We start from the raw sequence: 22,049 nt of genomic DNA on the forward strand, positions 1-22,049 counted from the left end.
GAGAGGAAGGATTGAGTCGAAAATCAAACTAGATAACTAGAAAGATACCATTAGCCAGAAGGATGCAGCGCCCGAGGAGCTCAAACCCCGCTTCCTAGTATCTACCATCATCATCGATAAAATATTAATTTATATTTTTGGTCCTGTTTCATCCATATTAAAATTTAAAGTACAAACAGAAACTAGAAAATTCTTGAACTTAAATTTATTTGAACTAAACGACTAAAAATCAAATATTGTACAATATATCTCGTACCTTACAATAATTTAACAAAGCATCATTTTGTTTATACTTTTACAGTAATGCAAATTAAAAAAAAAAAATCGACTAACTTTTTTTAAATCTATATTTGGCCTCTTTAACTTCCTTGTAGTACTTCAACTATTCTTCTTCAACTGTTTGTTGTAATTTCTCCAATAAAAATGTAAAAATAGTACCAAGAAGGAAGTTGTGTTGAATATCCACAGAGTCCAAAACAAAGTGCTGCAATCGCATCTGTCAACTTTCATTTTGGCGAGTAAAGTTAGAAACAGGATGAACTGAGCCTGAAAAACAGCACACCATTAAAAAGAATTTGCAACATTCAAATAAAATAAAGAAGGGGATAAAGAAAAAAATAAGATACATTTTTTTATAATATTTTAATATAATAATTGTTTATTTAATATAACAACTTATTATTTAGCTCTGTGGTTGATTTTTTTATACAATTTGTTTTTATTTATATATTTTATTTTATTTTAGTTAAAATAATTTTTTTATAAAATTTGTATATAAGAGGCGAATGATTACATTTATTTTTAAAAAATACACGATACACAGTGGCTTAGGAACTAGTTGTCATGATTTATCTTATATGAACCTATTTTTAAATGCTTTTCGATTTTACACAAATGTAACCTGTACGCATGCAAGAACACTTTTCATATTTTTCACGTTTACACCACATGGAAAGAAATTCGGGACGAACATTTACATGCAATACAACACAAATATAATACAAATATTAATTACATATGATTTTTTCACATTTCATGACTGAAATGTTATCATTTGTTAGTTATCACAGATACATTATTAAATGTGTCATTGGATGGAACATAAAAACAAACAAAAGGTGGTTTAAAATTTTGAGAAATAAAATTACAAAAATAATCCTCAATTTAAAGATTTTCCAATTAGATTTCACACATAATTGAAATATTTTTTCTGTATGTTTTTCACATATCAAAAATATGGTCAGACTATAAATACAATTAAAATTAATGAGGAAATAGTTATTATCTGTTTAAACATTGTACTTAACGTTGTTGATTTATTTTTTGTTAATCTTGTTAACGTTTACTTATTTTTTGTTGATCAAAATTATTCTTTAAGAATTAAAGTAAAATGATTTAATAATTTAAAATAAATAATAACAAATAGTGTTAATTTCATATTTCATGTCATAAAACAATGACATAAAACAAACAATTGAATAAAATTATAAATTTTAAATGTGTAGTAATGTAAATGAATTGATAATTAAAAATAAATGTACTAAGATAATGAGTTAATAAATATAACATCTTTCGTAGGGAATGAAAACAATTGGCATGTAGGAAAACTATTATATGCTAAATGGTAATTTCTAAATAATAATAATAATAATCCCAAGCACAATAGCATTCTCTACGATGATTTGGTTTTCAATTTTTTGGTATAAGATTGAATGTAAAAGTTGGAAAAGAGTACTAAAAAGGCCGAGACGTTGAATGCCCATATGCCCCAGAAAAGCATGTTGCACTTGCAACCCTCGAACAACATTTTACCAAGGATTGACAGGACGAAAACAAACTGAGCCTGAGACAAATGTTAATTAATAGCAACTGGCATAAATAGCCACATATATTTGACATTTAAAGGTACTTACAATTTGCATCTTGGTGATGTACTTCTTCCACCAGAGGTGCTTTTGTACAGCTGGCCCCAGTGACGAAAGAAAATAGTAAGAGTACATTACTACATGGATTACAGCATTAGTGACTGCAAATACAGCACTTATTTCCTCTGAAAATTAAGAAAAAATAGTAACTTAAAAGATACAATTCATAGATTTTGTATATATATGTGATATATTAAGTTGCATTTGTACTACTTGATGTGCTTTTCTTAAACTTAAGTTTTAGGTTTTTAAATATTACCTCTGATATAAAATACTGAGAGCCAGGTGCTAGCAATCATTGTTATGTGATGAAATACATGCAAAAATGTAATTTGAGAATCTTTTTTCCTAAGAGCAAAGAACACCTAAAAACAAAATTCAATTTACATTTAATGATATTAGACTTGAAAAAAACAAATATTTAAACATACCGTATCAAGTAAATCGACGATTTTATTTGTGTAGTACAAATACATTCCGTTTAAAAGCTGGAATAAAAATAAGATTGCCTTGAATATTATTGCACTTCCATTGGATTACCTTAATTAATTATACCTCAATTTTGGCAAGGGGGTCGAAATTTTGCACAGCCGACACTGGATAACAGACATTACTCCAGAAAGAAAATGGCTTGTTCCGCATCATATTAACATACTGAAATAATTTGAAATACAGTTAGTCATTTTAACAGTTGAGTTTTCATATTTGGTAAAATCAATAAACCTACCACAACGACCATATAAGCGTTTCCTAGGATTTGCAGCAAATTGTAGACCATAATCGTCTTCTTAAGCTCATACGGTTTCCGCGTAGACATGAACTGGGGCGCAGTCTTGTATATAAAAAGCAGATAGAGCGGCAATATAACAGCCATGTGAACTGGTGATGATACTACTGACCAAGTACTTATCATCGCCTCTGTAAAAAAAAAAATATTAAAAGTTAAACCGATAACTTATTTAAAATTGTTTATAAAAAATTATTTTATTGTCATGCCCATACAAACAAACTTGTAAGGTTGTTTTTATAGAAGGACTTTTTAAAATTAAATAAAGACATATACCAAAAGAAAATATTAAAGCAATTTGGTTAGAACAAAACCAATTAAAAACCAATTAACCAATTAAAAACTTGTTTTATTATATGCAAAATATTCTGAAAATTTGTGAGATGCGGTCTGGTGTGATGTAGGTTTCAGAAAAACATTTTCTTTATCGTGCCAACGTTTCGATCTTTATTGAGATCATCTTCAGGGCTCAAAGTGTTTGTNAAAACACTTTGAGCCCTGAAGATGATCTCAATAAAGATCGAAACGTTGGCACGATAAAGAAAATGTTTTTCTGAAACCTACATCACACCAGACCACATCTCATGATTTCTGAAAATTATGTATTTCAGTTTTAATTATAATTTTTTTTGTTTAAATAATACTATTGTTAAATTGTTGTCAAAAGTTACAATAAAATTTAATTAACCGACAAATCAATCATCTATACCATAGGTGTAAGTTTGGGCTATCTGGGTTCGCTGCAAAGCTCGATCTGCATAAAAGTCATACACATACTTTCGAATAGATATCCTAAGTAAGGCATTAAGTAGAATTATAAGAGAAAAGTTTCAAATTGTTAAAATTCGTTCTTCTCTTGCTAATGAAATCACGCTTGCTCTGGTGTTCCACAGGGGTCTCATTTAAGACCACTATTGTTTTTTTTATTTTTAACGATTTTGATTCTTCCAATGCTTCTGTTAATTTTTTTTCTTGTTGTAGTTGATCTCAAAATTTACCACGAATTTTCGAGTGCTCAGGTTCTCTTAGAAAAGTCTCGCAGGAATAATTCATTAGTTTAATAAAAATGGTTTGACTATAAATGCTTCAAAAACCTATGTAAAATTCTGTTCCTATTATAATAATGATAATAATATTGTTTTACCTGTTGATTATATTAAAGACCTAGGAGTCACGTTTCAGCCCAATATGTCTTTTTCGCTACATTCATCGATAGTAAATAAATCTTCTTAGTTGCTAGGCTTTATATTTTGCATTACTTGCCTTTAAACAATTCTATTACTCTTTGTCCATTCTAATCTTGAATTCTCTTCTCCTGTCTTGTCTCCTTATCTTCTCTATCAGAAACATTCTTCAGAAAAGTTCAAAATAATTTCTTTAAATTTATCTCCTTCCAATTAAAATTCAATTTAGTACTCATTCCTCATATATTCCTCATCTCCAATCTACTGCTCATTTATTTTCATTTAAATCTCGTGTTTATTTAAAAAAATAACTTAATAAATAATGGACTCGATTGTTCTTTATTACTTTCTCACTTAAATTTCTGAGTTTCACTCAATAATCAAATAATCATCTATATTCTTCATTCCTTATGATTATCTTTTTTCATTCTGGTATCAACCAACTCCAAAAAATAGTTGATAACTTTATTCAAATATTTCCACAAATGGATATGTTCAGTAGTTTTTTTTTTATAAACCATTAGATTATATCAAAATAATTAGATTGTTACTTTAAAAAAAAATTATAATTGGAAGTTTTAGTTCTATCACTGTTTAACAGAATATAAGATTTGTATATACTGCTTAGTATATAATTATAATAAATTAATATTATGTTTATACTCTATAAATAGGCTGTTAACAATTGTTTGTCGTTCAATCTTTTACAAATGTATAATTAAAGTTTTAAATTGTTTAAATTTAAATTTTTTTAAATTGCATTTTGGGCATCTACTCGTGTAAATAAATAAATAAAAAGGTGAACGCCCTCCTGGTGCAACCTTGGCTGATGATCTTCAAGGGAAAAGTGGGTTAGACGCGACATTGGCAACCAACTTCTCGTCTTTTTTTATCATAAAAATTGAGGTCCTCGGGTTTGTTTATCTTGTATTACGAACCGTTTCGGTAAGCCCGACTCTTCCTGGTGTACCACTTAAAAAATATATAAAAAAGATCTTTATGATTATTTACCATAGACAATATTTGAAAACGTTTCCACACCTCTATTACTCGTTATAATTTTATTAATGGATCAAATTAGGAATTCTTGACAAGAACAAACGATTGCAAGGATAATTTATGGGAAATTGCACATATCAAAAGCCAAAAGGGGCTATTACAGGTCGCACAATTCGTTTTACTAACGACGTTATTTCACAATTTTTTCCTTTCAGCGATTGTTGTTTTTTCGATTAGGAAAAACAAAGAAAATTTTTTGCCAGTGGGTTTTAGTTTCATAATACGCGTTTCGGCGGATTTATTCATTTGATCATAAATCACCAATCGATATCCTAAACTACAAAATCACGGCAAAACAAAGACAATTTGAAGAAAAAATTGCCGAGTCGACGGTAGTCAATGATTGCGGGCTACCTTATACAATTGTATTTTTAATCTTTAGACTGTGGGAACAAGGAAAGTAAGAAAATAATCTAAAAAAAAAGCTCGCCTTATCCCGAAGGGCATATCGCTCTAAATTGACGTGCTATCACCGGCGAACCAGTTTTTCTGAGCCGGTCAGTGGGCTCGTGTGACTGGGTCAATGTTGTAGTATCAACGTATGAGTTTTTTTACTTACAAAAACTAGTTTTTTTACCAAATTTTTTGTTTGAGAACTGTAACTTAAACATTGTATATTAAACATTGACCTAAAAATTAGTTTTCCTCAAAGGACTTATCTTTAACTTAACTTTAGATTCAACACGTCTTTCTCCTGTTTAGCTTTTCTTCTGTCGTATAGTTGGAGGATTTGTGCGATTGTAACTCGCCCTAAAGGAAATACAAACTTCAGGTCGAATTCTTAATAAATCACTCATTTGAAGTCGTTAAAAGCGGTGTTCTAAGTTCTAAATTGGTCAAATTTCACTTCAAAAGAGCCGGGTAAAAATTCAAGCATTATAATTTTGACCGCTGGAGATGGAGAAATTCCGAAACGTTTCTCACAACCCAAACCAGCGAGATGGGTGGATCAACATGACCAGACAAATCAAAATTAAGGTGTTCAAGTTCCAAAAATACAAATTAAAACAATTAGAAAATAATAAAAATAATAAAACATTTAGAAACAGTGACTAGAAAATAATGTTGACAACTAGAGATAGAGAAAGGTCGAAACGTGTCTGGAAGATCAAATCAGCGAGATTAGGCGGACCAAGATTGCCCAAGACGGTAAAAGCAAGATGCACAAGCTCCAAAAGCGCAGTGTAAATACATAGAATGTTAAATTTATATTATTTACAAATTAATTCACTATTTTCGTGGTCCGCTTGACCAATTAATACAAGACAATTAACTAAGGTTTTTAGTTGAGATGACAAAAAAGTTATTGGCACGAGAGGGATTCGAACCCACGACCTTCGGCTAGATACGCCGCTGCTCTACCACCTGAGCTATCGTGACTTCGATCCACTCGGACATCAATTTCAATTGTCGTCGAGAATCCAAACCGATTACACGACATTTGAAAAATGGCAAAAGGAGGGAAAACTCATAGGGTGGGGTTGAGATGGGGAGTTGATGTTCGAGTGGATCGAGGTCACGATAGCTCAGGTGGTAGAGCAGCGGCGTATCTAGCCGAAGGTCGTGGGTTCGAATCCCTCTTGTGCCATTAACTTTTTTTCATCTCAACTAAAAACCTTAATTAACTATTTACAAAAGCAAAGAAGCGTCTGACAAACCAAAATGGTGAAGATAAAATGGACCAGAATGACCTAAGACTATAAAAACGATGTTCAAGCTCCAAAAGTACAGTGTAAAATAACTACAATATAATTTTGACCACTGGAGATGGCGAAATGCCGAAACCTTCTAACAGACCAAACCAGCGAGATTAGGCGGACCAGGAATGCTCAAATCGTTAAATACAAGGCGTCCTAACGACAGAAGTACAGAGAAAAAACATATAATGTTAAATTTATATTATTTATAAAGCTAAAACGTGTCTGACAGACCAAAATGGTGAAGAACACAGGACCAGCATGGCCTGAGAATATGAAAACGATGTTCAACCTCCTTAAATACAGTGTAAAACAACTAGAATATGACCCCAGGAGATAGAAAAATACCGAACCGTGTCTGGCAGTCCAAACCAGCGAGAACAGGCGGACCTGGAATGCCAAAGATGCTGTTTTTTATTGTTTTTATGGTATTCTCAGTTCTAAATCGGGACTAAGCATAAAGTTCCCTGGAGGCTAGGATAGCTTGTTTGTTTTTGTTTTTTAAACTAATAAATTTGCCTTTTTTACCTTTTAAGGCAGTTGTCTAGCTGCTGAATGGATTTAAGGTCAAGGTGACAGTTTTGCTCAGTCATGATTTTACTGATGATTTTATTCAGAAACTGGGTCTGTCCAGTTTCAGTGACTTAGAAATGCAACATCCTTCAGAAATAATGAAGGAATTTGCCGATCGATTTTACTTGACAGCCAAAGGAAATGAAACGAAGAATACAGTGACTAATGGAATGTACCATTTATGACAATGACCTTTTGGCATACCTAAAATTTGAAGACAGATCGTGTTTCAGAAATAGGTTCAGGACGTCTTAGAGTTATTTTGAAGCCTCTTGTTCATAATGTGAAGAAAAATATTTAAATTTAAACAATCGTTGTTTTTAAGATTGTAGCTTAAATCATTCTCAGCTTTTACTATTGCCACAAGCTCTTTTATTTGCATTTTTATTTATCGGTACAATCAACATAAACCCTTGCAAATTATCGATTTGTTTTTAAGTTTAATTCCACTTTGTGATGGATTATCTCAGATTAACGTTTGCGATCTAGTCCAAATTTTTTCAATGTCGCCAATGTTACCCATCTGAACGGGAAGGAACACACCTATTTTTGTTTTGTTTCGCAACATCTCTGAACCGTTCGGAAACTAAGCTGAGCCGTTGCGCGACGCTGGTAACATTTTCTACTTAGCTAAGCATAAAAGGTCGTTGTGTCTGTAATTTTTAATTAAGAATATAAAACTTTTGTCAAGAGTTCGAACCTCTTTTACTGATCGTGATACATTTTCTTCCTTGGACTGACAAATTGTACATTTCCTGCAGGGTTACATTTAGAATTTTGGCAATTTGGTGTGGTATTTGACGATTTATTACTTATCATAAGGTAGATAATTTTCGCCAACAACACAATACATAACGTTTTATGGTTTTAACTATGCTCATACTTCCGATCCGAATTTTGTACTGTATTATTAGAATGTGATTATATTAGCCAGATAATTTATTATTAGCAGCAAAGATGTCCAGAAGGGTCTGAACAGTATATAAATAGCGAGAATAAGCGGACCAGAATACACATTTGATCACAGAAGATGGCGATAATGCAGAAACATTTGGCAGAAAAAAACGGCGAGATTAAGCGGACCGGGATTTCCTAAGACGATGGAAGCAAAAGTTAAAGTTCCAGCGAAAAAAAATCGTAGTGTATTAAATTTCAACAATAATATAAATTTGTCAACAGAAGTTCGTATAAAGCCAAGACGCGTCTGACAGGCCAAACCTGCGAGATTTTACGGACCAGGAAGACCCAAGTCAATAAAAGTAAGGGTTGGCTAGGGAGCAAGAAAAGTATAAAAGATCAAAATAGTGAGAATATACGGACCAGAATGATCTGAGATGATTAAAACTACGTTGAAGAACTAGAAGCACTGTGTAAAACAACTAGAATATAATTTGGACCACAGAAAATGGCGAAATGAAAAAAAAAAAACGCTTCTGACCAAACCAGCTAGATTAGGCGGACGAAGAATGCCAAAGACGTTAAATGCAAAATGTTCAAGCTTCAATTATACAGTGTAATTAAAATTATACTACAACAAGAAGTTTTGGCCACAGAAGATGGTAAAATACCGAAACGATTCTGAAAGACACAAACGGCGAGAATGGGCGGACCAGAACGATCTGAACTGATATAGAAGGTGTCTAAAATATAGTGCAAAAAAACATAAACATTATACTACAACAAGAATATAATTTTTGTCACAGAATATGGCAAAATGTAAAAACGCTTCAAGCTGACAAAAACAGCGAGAAAAGGCGGATCAGGAAAAATTGAAATGCAAAAGTAAGGTGTTCAAGCTCCAAAAGTACATAAGATAGTGCGTTCAAAGGCAACAATAATATAAATTTGGCCATGGAAGATGGTGGCCAATAGGTATTTAACTGACCAAACCAGGAGATTGGGACCCCCAGAGTGAGTGATAATAAATGGAAGGTGTTATAATAAAAAATACGTCCTCACCCGACTGAGGATTGGCCATACGCGGTTGACACATGGGCACCTGCTTTTGGGCCAAAGCCCGCGCAGGTGCCCCTTATGTAGAGAAAGGTTGCTCGATGTGTTCCACATAATAGAGGCGTGTCATGCCTGGCTCCATACAGAGAGCGTGTAGGCATGCCGCCGGACTTAAGAAGAGTTCTCGAGCATGGTAGCGAGTTTCAGAGTCCCCTGTTCCGCTTTTTAGGGGAAATTGGGGTTTTTTTATTGAATATAGTATGTCTTATGTGTTATGTGTCTATATGTTTTGTCTGTGTGCATGTATTTATTAGCGTGAATGGCGAGGGGTGAGGGTGTATATAACGTCATCATCGCCCCTCGAACGATGAAAGCGAGTGAGTGTGTGTTCGGGGTCGATGGCGGAATATTTATAAAAGTACCCCATCGACCCCAATCTAGTTTAGTTTAAGTGTAGGTCGGTGGAGGAATATCAAGTACTCCACCGACCAAACGGAATGAGTGTACTGTATGGATGTATTTAAGTGTATGAATGTACTTATTTGTATGAATGTTGTGTTTGAACGGGTATAGAATATAGAATATAGACTAAGTGGGGGGCTGAAATGACCTAGATGTCGGAAGCCCCAGCAAAAAAAAAAAAAAAAATACAGTGGAAAAAATATAGAGCGATAAATTTATTTTATTTAGCCAAGAAGCATCTGATAGACCAAAACAAAGAAAATAAGCTGGTCAGAACGATCTGAGACGATATAAGAGCACAATGGAAAACGACCATACAATTTTGACGACAGAGATAGAGTCGCAACGTGTCTTGCAGACCGAACCAGCGAGATTAGGCGGACCAGGAAGACGTTAAATGCCAGGTGGTCAAGCTCCAATTGCACAGTGTTACAGAACTGAGCATTAATTAAAAAAAGAATATAATTTTTGCCGCAGAAGATGGCAAAATGACTAAAAACTTCTGACAGACAAAAACAGACCAAACCAGATACGCGAACCAGAAGACTTGGAATGTCCTAACCAAGGTGTTCAAGCCTCAGAAGACCGGTGTAAAACAACTAGAAAATAATTTTGACACTGGAAATAGAGAAATGCAGAAACGCGCCAGGCGACAATACGCTTACCAGGATGCACGCAATAAAAATAAATTTGAACGCTGAAGATAGATAAATAATATCGAAACGTGACTGACCGACTAAAGTAGCGAAATTAGGCGGACCAGTAGTACCAAACAGGTTAAAATCAAGAAGTTCATGCCCCAAATGGACAGTATAAAATTTAAAGCATTATACTTCAACAATAATTCAATTTAATTTATTCATAAAGGCCTAAACTTCTTGCCTAGATTATTTATTTCTAGAAGCATCGATATGCCATGAAATACCATTATCAGTCGATAAAGTAGCGAAATTAAGCGGACCAAGAGTGCCAAAGACGTTAAAATCAAGAAGTTCATGCCCCAAATGTGCATTGGAAAATATAAAGCATTATACTTCAACAATTATTTAATTTAAATTATTCATAAAGGCCTAAAATTCTTGTTTGGATTCTAGAAGCATCGACATACAATAAAATACCATTATCAGTGCGATAACATTTTATTTTGAATATTTGATACCATGCTTTTACTTTATCAAAAAATGACAACCATCAGCTGTTTTTAAGCATCTTTTAAAATAGGCTGATACCATGTATAAAAAAAATCAAAATAATAATAATTAAATCCATATTAGAAACATCGTTTGATATGATCATAGTGGAATAAAATAAAATTTCTTTTAAAGCCAATAAAAAAATTATTTTAAAAAGTTCGTGAACAAGTGAATGATTGGACTTATCGTATGAATGAATTAAGCTTTTCAGGAATACGATGACAGAAAATAAATTAAACTTAAAGGATCCAACTGGTTACATTTACATGTACGTATATTGACTGAGTTATTTATTTAATATGCCATGGAAATATGAAAAAAAGTTACGAAAAAGAAAAAAATATGGAAATTACAATCAATTTTCATCTCATGAATGCAATTAATTATTTAATTAAACGAGTGTTATCTTGTAACATAATTCCATTTTCAATTTTTCCTGATAAAAATAACCAATTTAAATTTTCCAGTTGAATTTAAAAAACTAATCAAGATATTGAAACTAACGTTGGAATGACCTTACCGGATTTTGTCCCTTTGAATTAAAAAAATAAGGTTAAAATGGCGAGTTCTCCTGGGCTTCAGCTTCACGTCAAGTCCAATACTTCGTACTTGGAATTTTTTCTCTCTATCCCTAAACACTAAAAATCACAGAAACTAACCGAAACAAATAAACAAAAAAAAAAGTCGACGACTAATTTTTTAACTATAAAAACGTAAAACATATGAAATTTTCCGGCTTGTTAGGTTTTATTTTAACACTGTCTCTGCCTCATAATCGACATTTTGGTTCTAATTCTAAGTTCGTTTCAACCGCCATCACTAGGATAAGCCAAAATATGAACTATATTTAAAAAAAAAATTATAATATATGAAAAATATTTTAAAGAAATAAAACATTTCAAAATCATTTAATTTGTTAATCAAATTTAACGTGGTTGAATGAAGTTCGGTATCAACAGTTTTATTTTGGGTATATTTAAAAACACACGGTTTAAATTTTAGATTTTAACAATATAGGTTAGATTTTTGAAATTAAAAAAAGGATATCACATTATCACAATTTATTTTTTTTTTGTTACTGAAACCGACTTTGAACCAAAACCATAAATAAGTTTTATCAATAATTAATTGGCCTTGAAGCATAACGTTTTATGGATTTAACTATGCTCATACTTCCGATCCGAATTTTGAACTGTATTATTAGAATGTGATTATATTAGCCAGATAATTTTAGGCCGTGAAGCTGATTAAAAAAATTCAGCTGTTCCAACTACTCAAAATAACATAAAATTATTAACGGTTTTATGGCATAAACCGTATTTTGTAAATGCTGGAGGGAAAAAAGAAACTTGGGTACAAAAGTACGGGACAACAAAAGCTGTAACAAGCCGTAAGCGTTGAAAATTGGACACGCCCAACAAAACGGATATTTCTCCTCGATGTTCCACTTGAGGTGGAAGATCTTGTGTGATATATCGCGATATCTCAATTTTTCTTTTCATATTAGAATTGGACAATTCCCATCGGGTAAGAAGTTAATTCAACCGGTGAGAACCGAACTGCCGGCCTTAGCCTTAATGATTAACCATTTGAGAATATAAACCCAAGAGCGTACATTTGCAAAGATTAAAGGTTTAAATTTAAAAAAAAAAGAAGCAAGCTTAATGACAAGTAATTTAGTCATTATATCATTCTTGATTGTATTAACAAAACGAGGTAAAATATTTCTCATGGTGTTTCCAAACCTTGAATCAAATATCACCATAGAAATCTAGATAACAAAATTAATCTAATTTGAACTTTTCTGTTGTATTTATTGAAGATCAAAGTAGAGCAGATATGTGAAGTACAACTAAGTTGATATTTGTTTGGAAATAACTATTTTGGATACTGTCAACGAGCAGCTTTGCACCACTTATTTTGAATTGCCTTGTTGTGTAATTGCCCTTATGCCATAAAAGAAAATTAGATTTGAACCGTAGATTTGAAGAAAATTGCCCTATCCGCAGGCTATTAGGAAACAAAGAAATTGAAAGAATTAGCTGAATTTACGAAAAAAATTACTTCCAATTATTTAAGAAAAATAGAACTATAGCCCTGTGTTTCGTAGAATTTCAATCTTAATATATAATTTCCCGTTTGGTTCAAAACGCTTTCCCACCCTAGGAATTTCTTCGCAAATTGCAAAAAGACCTAATAAATCCGAATGCTTTTGTTCAGTTTTTGTTAATTAACCGTGGGATTTAATTTTTGCGATCTGTGGAGTAGTTTGACGTCTCGGGTCATCCTAGTCTGCCAGTCTTCGTTAATTTGTTAGAAAGTCTGCCAGCGGATGTACTGACAGCCGATAAATGCTCCAAAAGTACAGTATATCTACAAATACGGCATTTAATTAAGTTATAATATACTGAAGATGGATAAACTTGGAAACACTTTTGACCAAACCAGCGAGATAGGTGGCTAAGGATTGCCAAAGACAATAAAAATCATATGTCCAACCTACAAACATAGCTAAATTTATATTATTTATAAAGCTAAACGTCTGACAGATCAAAACAGCGAAGGTAAGCGGACCAGAATGTCACGATAAAACCTATGTTCAATGTCCAGAAGAACAGTGTAAAATAAGTGGAATATAATTTTGACCACAGAAGATGGTGAAATGTAGAAACGTTTTTGACAGACAAAAACAGCGAGATTAGGCGGACCAGGATTGCCTAAGGCATAAAAGGAAGACATCAAGCGCCAAAAGTACAGTGGAAAAAAATACTTAAATAGCCAAGAAGCGTCTGAAAGATCAAAATAGCTAGTTCACGCCCCAAAAGAGCAGTTTAAAACTTGTAGAATATAAATTTGACCACTGGAAATAGAGAAATACCGAAACGCGTCTTGCAGACCAAACAGCGAGATTAGGCGGACCAGGATTGCCTAAGGCATAAAAGCAAGACATCAAGCGCCAAAAGTACAGTGGAAAAAATACTTAAAGAGCCAAGAAGCGTCTGAAAGATCAAAATAGCTAGTTCATGCCCCAAAAGAGCAGTTTAAAACTTGTAAAATATAAATTTGACCACTGGAAATAAAGAAATACCCAAACGCGTCTTGCAGACCAAACAAAGAGATTAGACGGAACAAGATTGCCAAAGACGATAAAAGCAAGATGCTCAAGCTCCAAAAATGTAGTACAAAAATATAGATGTTAAATTTATATTATTTATAAAAGCCAAGAAGCGTCTGTCAGACCAAACTGGCGAGATTAGGCGGACCAACATTGCCAAAGACGGTAAAAGCAAGATGCTCAAGGTCCAAAAGTATGGTATAAAAACAAGGATGTTAAATTTATATTATTTATAAAAGACAAGGAGTGTCTGTCATACCAAACTGGCGAGATTAGGCGGACCAAGATTGCCAAAAACGGTAAAAAACAAGATGCTCAAGTTCCAAAAGTGCGGCATAAACCATAGATGTTTAATTGATATTATTTACAAAAGCTAAGAGGCGTCTGACATACCAAAATAATAACACAACTAGAATATAATTTTTATAATTTTATCATAGAAGATGGAAATGTAGAAAAAGCGTCTGACAATCAAAACTATAAAAGGAAATAAAAGTATTCAAACTCAAAATGTACAGCTTAAGCAAACATAAAGAGTAAAATCGCAAAAATAATATAATTTTTACCACTGAAGGTGGAAAAATATAGACAGGTTTTTAACAGACCAAACGAGCGAAATTGGACGAACCAGGAATTTTAAAGATTTCTTAAACACTTTCACAATTCAAAAACATATACGCAAAATGTTCCGCAAAAATAGATAATTATACAAAAAACAAGAATATCGTTTTGACACTAGAGATACAGAAATGCCGAAACATGTTTGCCTGACCAAATCTACAAGTACGGACGGACCAGAATGACCAGAGGCAATAAGTGTAAGATGTTCAAGCTTCAAAAGCATAGAGTTATGAAACATAAAGCATTCAGTTTCAATTAAAATAAAATTGTCACTAAACACAGCGGGAATAGGCGACCAGGATGAAGAATGAACGGAGTTGACCTAAATGCCAGTATGAGTATTTCATTTTGTTTAATTGTCGGTATTATCGGAGAGAAAGTGTTTTAAGGCTAAAATAACCACGGATTATTTCGATTAAAACTACTCCAACTACTATTATATTAATTTCTGGTCCTTTCAGAACTGCAGGAATTGTTTAGGGAAAACCACCTGGTAATGCATTCCAGGCCTACTTTCCAGCATCTTACTCGCGACCCCATTGTACTAACGAGGACTATGATCTGTCCCCTTTCCTCCCCACCATTTCACATGTTTGTATTGATGAGTCGCTGGAAAAAGTGTCCTACTCTTTAACAAATTCTTATTCGGCTTGTTCTTTAAGTCTGGTTAGTGTAGGAATTAGTGAAGAATTGGGTGACATTTTTGAATTTTTAAACAAAGCGACACGTACAGTAAAAGAATGAAATTGTGAGTTTTCCTCATTGGGTCTGCGGAATGACAAACCTATAATTTGATCGTTTCCGATCATTTTAGACAATTGGACGGACCAAAAAAAGCGAAAATAGGCAGACCGAAACGACCTGCAATAGACAAACACAAACGATGATAAATGAAGACAAGTAACTAAACTGTCCACAAGCGGCTCAAGATTCGCTAACCGAGCGATAAAATTAGCATAAATGTTTGACCATATTCAAACATCGTGCGGTCCAGACAGGCGGTCTTGTGATGGCACTTGAAAACTGGTTCCGTCGACTCTAGGTCGAGGTCCTTCTTCACTTCTACTCTCAGACCTCGAACTGTACTGGATGACTCGACGGATACATACTTTCCAAAGATTGTGTGTAGAAAATGGATTGGCCCCAAAAAATTGTGTGACCGTTCAGATCAGAAGAAAATGATCATTTTACATTAAGATCATCATAACATTTTTTTTAATGATCGACCTCCAATCTATCATACCTGGTTTAATACCTGCGTTTATTGGCAAACCTTCTTCTCAATATTACTTGTGCCCATGTAATCATTTAACTAAAAATAAGTATTTACCTTAAATGGCTGTGATGCATAATTTCTGGTCTATTAATTTGGGTGGGATATGTAATTTCAGGTTGATTAATTTGTGTTATGTTTAATTCCTGGTTTATTAATTTTCAACACCACGTTGATTGGTGATATCGAATTACTTAGTTACTTAATCCTTGCTAAATTTTACAAGTTTCTCGTAAGTTTACCCAGTTTGTATTTGAATACAAATCTATGAAAAATACTGTAACTGTATTAAAATACAAACAGATACGCACATACAAAAAATTACCAACTCATAATTGATAAAAAATTATAATAACAAATTTATATTGATTAGTGATATAAAATGGTTACTATGTTTTTGATAATTTTTACAAATCTCTCATTGGTTTTTCCAGCATATAACTGAATTTGAATACATGAAAAATACAACAACAACAAATATAAACCAAAGGACAGAAAAGTATCAAGTAATGAAAGTAATTAATTGTGAATATTTATGTTGATTCGTGGTAGTAATTTATGAACATGTTTTTTATTTATTAGTGGAGTTTAATGTGAAATTTCTGGTTTATTAGTTTGTATTTTTTAGTTTATTAATTAGTTTAGTGGGTGATGTTTAATTTCTGGTTTATTAATTTGTGTGTGTGATGTGTAATTTCTGGTTTATTAATTGTGTGTTTGGGTGTGTGTGTGTGTGCGCGTGATTCATGATTTATTAATTTGGGTTTGATGTATATTTTCTTGTTTATTAATTTGTGTGTTTGAATAGTATTTTTTGGTATAGTAATTTCTGTGTGATGAATATTTTTTCAGTTTTCTTAATTTGTGTTTGATGTTTAATTTCTACGTTCTTAATTTGCTTATATGTTTAATTACTGGTATATCAACGCGTGTATGTATGTGTGCGCGCGTAATTTATTGTTTATTAATTTGGGTTTGATGTGTATTTTCATGTTTAATAATTTGTATGTATGATGAGTAATTTTTGGTTCATTAAATTGTGTGCTTGATGAGTGATTTTTAGTTTATTGATATGTGTGGGATGTTTAATTTCTAGTTTATCATGTTGTGTGTGTGTGTGTGTGTGTGTGTGTGTGTGTGTGTGTGTGTGTGTGTGTGTGTGTATTATGCAATTTCTGGTTAATTAATTTGGGTTTGATGTGTATTTTCAAGCTAATTACTTTTTGTTTTGTGTGCTTGTTGAGAATTTTTTTGTTTATTGATATATGTGTGTGATGTTTAATTTCTGGTTTATTGATTTGAGTATGCGTGGTGTGTATTTTTTGATTTATTAAATTGAGTTTAAGGTGCAATCTTTGGTATATTATTCTGCTTTTTCTGGTTTATTAATTTGTGTATATTGTTTATTCCCTGGTTTTTTAATCTGTGGGTGTAACCCTTCCCTTTTTCGTCTTACAATAACAGACAATTAACGTCAATAATAATTAAAATTAATGGATTTTAAACTAATTATTGTACATCGTTTTGATACGTTCGTTAAAAACAGAGGTTTGCATGAAATCGATATCGTTTTAATGTTGTTAGTTTTAATTTATTTCCTTTTGTCACCATTCTCTACGTAGATTTTAACCATCGAATCCTTTTCCCCGGAATCAAAAACCGAAACGGAAAATAAATATTTGATGTGAAAATCATGTTTAGAAAACCGCCCACTCATAGTTTTCACGTTGGAATCATGGCATTGATCACAGTCACCTCGTTCAATGGCCGGCGGCCGATGTGTTTCTCGCGTGCAAGGAGATGGAAGGTCACTTCCATTTGATCATTGGCTAGTTTCCGACGGTTCGATACCCGCAAACCGAATTAAAATTGTAGCTTTATTTTAAAATTCAAATTCGTTCGCTAATATTAGTTTTGTATCGAACTGGTATCAATGTGGCGTCAGATTTCTTTTTGGGGTGCTCACGGGTGACTGACACATAGAAAATAGATTTTTGATGAACTTATGAGATACCGATGTTTGTACTATTACCGTTCTCGGTGAACATAAAACTGTTTACTGTTCATTTAATGGCATTCGATGTTTGTTTCCTTCGTATATTAATATCGGTAAAGAACATTTAAACTAATTACAAATAAATTAAAGGAAAACGCGTTGTTTATGAAATCGTTACATTGCCAGGACCGAATTCGTGATTACCACTTTTAAATAGAGCAAATTCATTAATTAGTTTTTTCTTATAAAAAACAATAACACAGTAAAAGGAGGATTTCTTCAGATTGAGTGATGTTCATAAAAATTAATAATTAGTAATCAACATACTGACACAAACCTGGAAAATACCTAACTTATCTATGCTCAGAATAGAATGTTTTGAATATTTATACTAATTGTTAATACCGATTGAATAGTTAATCTTTTCTTCATAGTTTTGTCCAGAATACAAGTTTATACGAATCGGCCACGTGTTAGTATAAAAATAAACCAAAACACAAAAAAAGTACCAACTCATAAAAATAATTTCTTCTTGTAGGTGTTTTTCAAATAACATGGAAATTTTTAAGACTTGATTTGTCTTTTCAAATTCTATTAAAATTCTGTGTAGTTTTTTGTTTTCAATTTTTGAAGTACATTAACATTACTCACTTAAACATTTATTTGGGCGTTTTGTGAATTTACACCATCATCAGAGTCTACATTTTTGAGAAATATAAAGTATAACAATGGATATTAGTATTTTAGAACATTTTATCATAAAGCTTACCATGAAAAAAAAATTTCATTATATTTTCTTTTAAAATAGGTACACGACTATTTCGACTTTGACCACAAATTTATTATCCTAATCAATATTGTTAGAAATTAGGTACATGTTTAAAATAGGGGATAGAACAAATTTTATTATATTATTATTTATGCATTTATCTCCATGTTTAATTTAACATTTTTTTTATTTCAAATTTCTCAAACTAAAACCAATCTAGTTACCTCGCTTTGAGATCATCATTTGCAAATAAATGTTTAACTAAAATAAGTAAAACAGTAAGTTATGACTTTACTTTTTAAAAAACCACATGGAATTGGCGTTTTATTTAATAAAAAAAGACAAATTAGTTATAGAAATAATTGTGAATATTTACGTCGGCTCGTGATATCAAATGGGTTACTGATTGAATATTTAAAATTTCTCATAAGGTTTTCCGGTATGTATTTCTATACAGACTAGCGTAAAATACGCTAACAGAAGAAAAATATAAGCAAAAGCAGGAAAAAGAACAAACTTATGAAAACATCGTTTGTTAATTGGTAATATCGAGTGGTTGCTTTGTTTATTGATCATTTTCGTTGATTTTTCCAGCAAAATAATTGAATACATATCTACGAAAAATGCAGCAATAGCAGAAAAATACACACCAAAAGACAGAAAAGTAACAATTCATGAAAATACATAACTGTGACTATTTATGTTGATCGGTGGTATAATGGTTACTTTATTTCCTTATGATTTGCCAATGCTTACCATAGGTTTTACCAGTGACTGAAAATCAATGAAATATATAGCAACAGCAGAAAAGCATAAACCAAAAGACAGAAAAGTACCAACATATAAAAAAATAATTGCAAATATTTTTACTTTCTTATTTGTTAGATTTTTTAATCATTTTTACAAGTTTCTCATACGTTTTTCAAGTGTATAAGTGTATAACAAACCAATGAAAATACAGACAAAGCTATAAATAAACCTAAAGACGAAAAAGTATGAACCCATAAAATAAATAATTGCGAATGTTTATGTTTGTTTTTTGACTATTTTCACAAATATATCGTCGGTTTTTCCAGCGCGTCATTGAATACAGATCAATGAAAAATACATCAAAGTAGGAAAATGTAAACCAAAAGACAGAAAAGTACCAATATATGGAGAAAAAAATATCGCTAATAGTTTTACTTTGTTATTTGTTGATCATTTCATAGGTTTTTAATAGGTTTTTCCAGCGCATAATTGAATAGAGATCAATGAAAAATACAGCAACAGCAGAAAAAATGTAAACCAATACACAGAAAAGTGCCAAAATATGAAAAAAAAATATCGCGAATAGTTTTACTTTGTTTATTTATTTACTTTTTTTTTTTTTTGCAGAGGTTATATCGACCCTCAGGGTGCCGGTGTTTTTGAAAAAAAGCCCATTTGTAGGGCCAGTGGATTCGAACCCGGGACCTTTACCTTACAGTGATGAGCGCCGTTCAACGCTTAAACCGTTGCGGCCACCGACGCCCAGTTTTACTTTGTTATTTGTTAAATTGTTATTTGATCATTTTACAGATTTTTAATAGGTTTTTCCAGCGCGTAATTGAATATGGATCAATGAAACATACACCAACTACAGCAACAGCAGAAAAATCTAAACCAAAAGACAGAAAAGTGCCAATATATGAAAAAAAAATATATCGCGAATAGTTTTACTTTGTTATTTGTTAAGTTGTTTTTTGATAAATTCACAGGTTTTTCCAGCAGCAATTGTATACAGGTCAATACAAAATACAGTTGTAACAGCTCAGTTGTAAAAACAAATAGATAAAGTATTTATATATATATATATATATATATATATATATCGATGTTCNTATATATATCGATGTAAGATATCGAATGGTTAAGTTACATACGTTATCTAAAAAAATTATGCATTTGAGAAGAACAAAAATAGATCAATAGAAGCTAATAAAGAAAATTGATAAACTAAAGAATAAATTATTTAAATGTGATATCGATTAATTTACGTAATATAATTGAATGAATATTTAAACTATTTATCATAATAATTTTCTTCATGTTGCGAATTGGTTTTCCAACGTGTAACCTTATACAAATTAGTTACAAATGCTTTCATAAGTAAACCAATGAAATAATTTTAAATAAATTACCTGATAATTTTTTTCGGCTTTACTTGGAAGTTATGTCGATACTCTCAACATTCTATGGAAGGTATTGCCAAAACTTAATAGCAGGATGAAAACATCGATACAAGTTCCGAACAAACCCAACAAAACATTCGTAAACACAAAAAATTGAAGAACAAATACATATTACAATTTGAGGAGTTGTGGTACCCTGTACCCCTTGAAATGAATTTTCAACCCATAATTTAAAAAAAAATTATCACTCAACAGTATGATAGTACAAGTGTTCTAAAAATCACGAGTTTGTATATATTTTTAAATTTTAAGGGTCATTGCTTGATACCTAAATTCTGGTTAATTGGTCACTTGGATTATATGAGGGCAGTCAATCTTTAACATGCCTGCTAGCTTAGGGCTACTTTTTTTCTATTGAAATGTCAAGTTTGGTTAAATTTTTAGGTGCCTATATAGTCTGACTTAAAGTGAGCCTATATAGTGACTTAAATATTTTAAATTATAAAACCTAAGACCCTGAGTTTTCCCGGGTCATCTACCTTTTAGATGTTTTGATTGTGTTAAAGATTCAGTCAATATGAGTATGCTTGTCACTTTATGCTAAAGTTTAACTCGAATTTAAGGGATTTTAGGGCGAAAAGTGAAAAAATTGTCTGAAACTGATTTGACGGAGTATATTCAGCATGCCGGCATTATTTGATTTACCTTCTTTCTCTTTGAAGAAAGTGTGGTTGAAATTGTTCACCGCTGTCGCTGCCATTCTCTCTGCTTTGCTCGGCTCTGCTGAATCCCCGTCGAACTGGCGGATGAAGCCGAAAGTCGCTACTCGTATATACTCCGTTAGTCCTTGTCCTAGACACGACGGTGGAGGGGACTTCGCGTCCCGACCTTTAACAGACCACCGCCGCCCCCTCCAGCCCATTTAGGACCCGACCCATATTTTGAACCATTCCTCCGTTAATAATGATTTATTTATAAGGTTGCGATTGAATGGTATTAGCATGCCATTTTATGGGGGGGTATTTTTCCTCTTTCGTGGGATTTTTTGCAGTTTGGCCGGTGTCCTTCGGAACGGGTCACGAGACATTCCTGTTACAATTCCAAAATTACCAAATGTCATTTTCATCCATGCGCGATGTTGGTGTAAACACCTAATAAGAAAATGGGTGGACAGTGAAAAAAATCGCCCTATGTTGGACATTTCACCGAAGCGGCGATTTGATTCATTAAATATGATATCAACGTTTCATATGTGAAAATTTGGTGACACATGACCATAAAAAATATTT

At 32.3% G+C, this 22,049-nt stretch overlaps 1 protein-coding gene and 1 long non-coding RNA gene across 2 annotated transcripts; one reads left to right on the top strand and one right to left on the bottom strand.

The window, feature by feature from the left end:
* Positions 1 to 329: 329 nt before the first annotated feature.
* Positions 330 to 21,682, bottom strand: LOC106664652 (elongation of very long chain fatty acids protein 7-like). The gene is made up of 7 exons (XM_014390574.2): positions 21,466 to 21,682; positions 2,653 to 2,843; positions 2,481 to 2,579; positions 2,357 to 2,413; positions 2,185 to 2,290; positions 1,914 to 2,050; positions 330 to 546 (listed from the first exon to the last, which is right to left on the bottom strand). Exons 1-7 carry the CDS (start codon positions 21,680 to 21,682, stop codon positions 379 to 381), a joined length of 975 nt encoding a protein of 324 aa, XP_014246060.2. The 3' UTR covers positions 330 to 378.
* Positions 10,812 to 11,518, top strand: LOC106664654. Its single transcript, XR_001340213.2, has 2 exons — positions 10,812 to 11,101; positions 11,301 to 11,518. It is a non-coding gene; the product is annotated as an uncharacterized LOC106664654 (long non-coding RNA).
* Positions 21,683 to 22,049: the final 367 nt, after the last annotated feature.

Source organism: Cimex lectularius, unplaced genomic scaffold, assembly GCF_000648675.2.
Source record: "Cimex lectularius strain Harlan isolate CLEC.00 unplaced genomic scaffold, Clec_2.1 scaffold13, whole genome shotgun sequence".
Classification (NCBI taxonomy): domain Eukaryota; kingdom Metazoa; phylum Arthropoda; class Insecta; order Hemiptera; family Cimicidae; genus Cimex; species Cimex lectularius.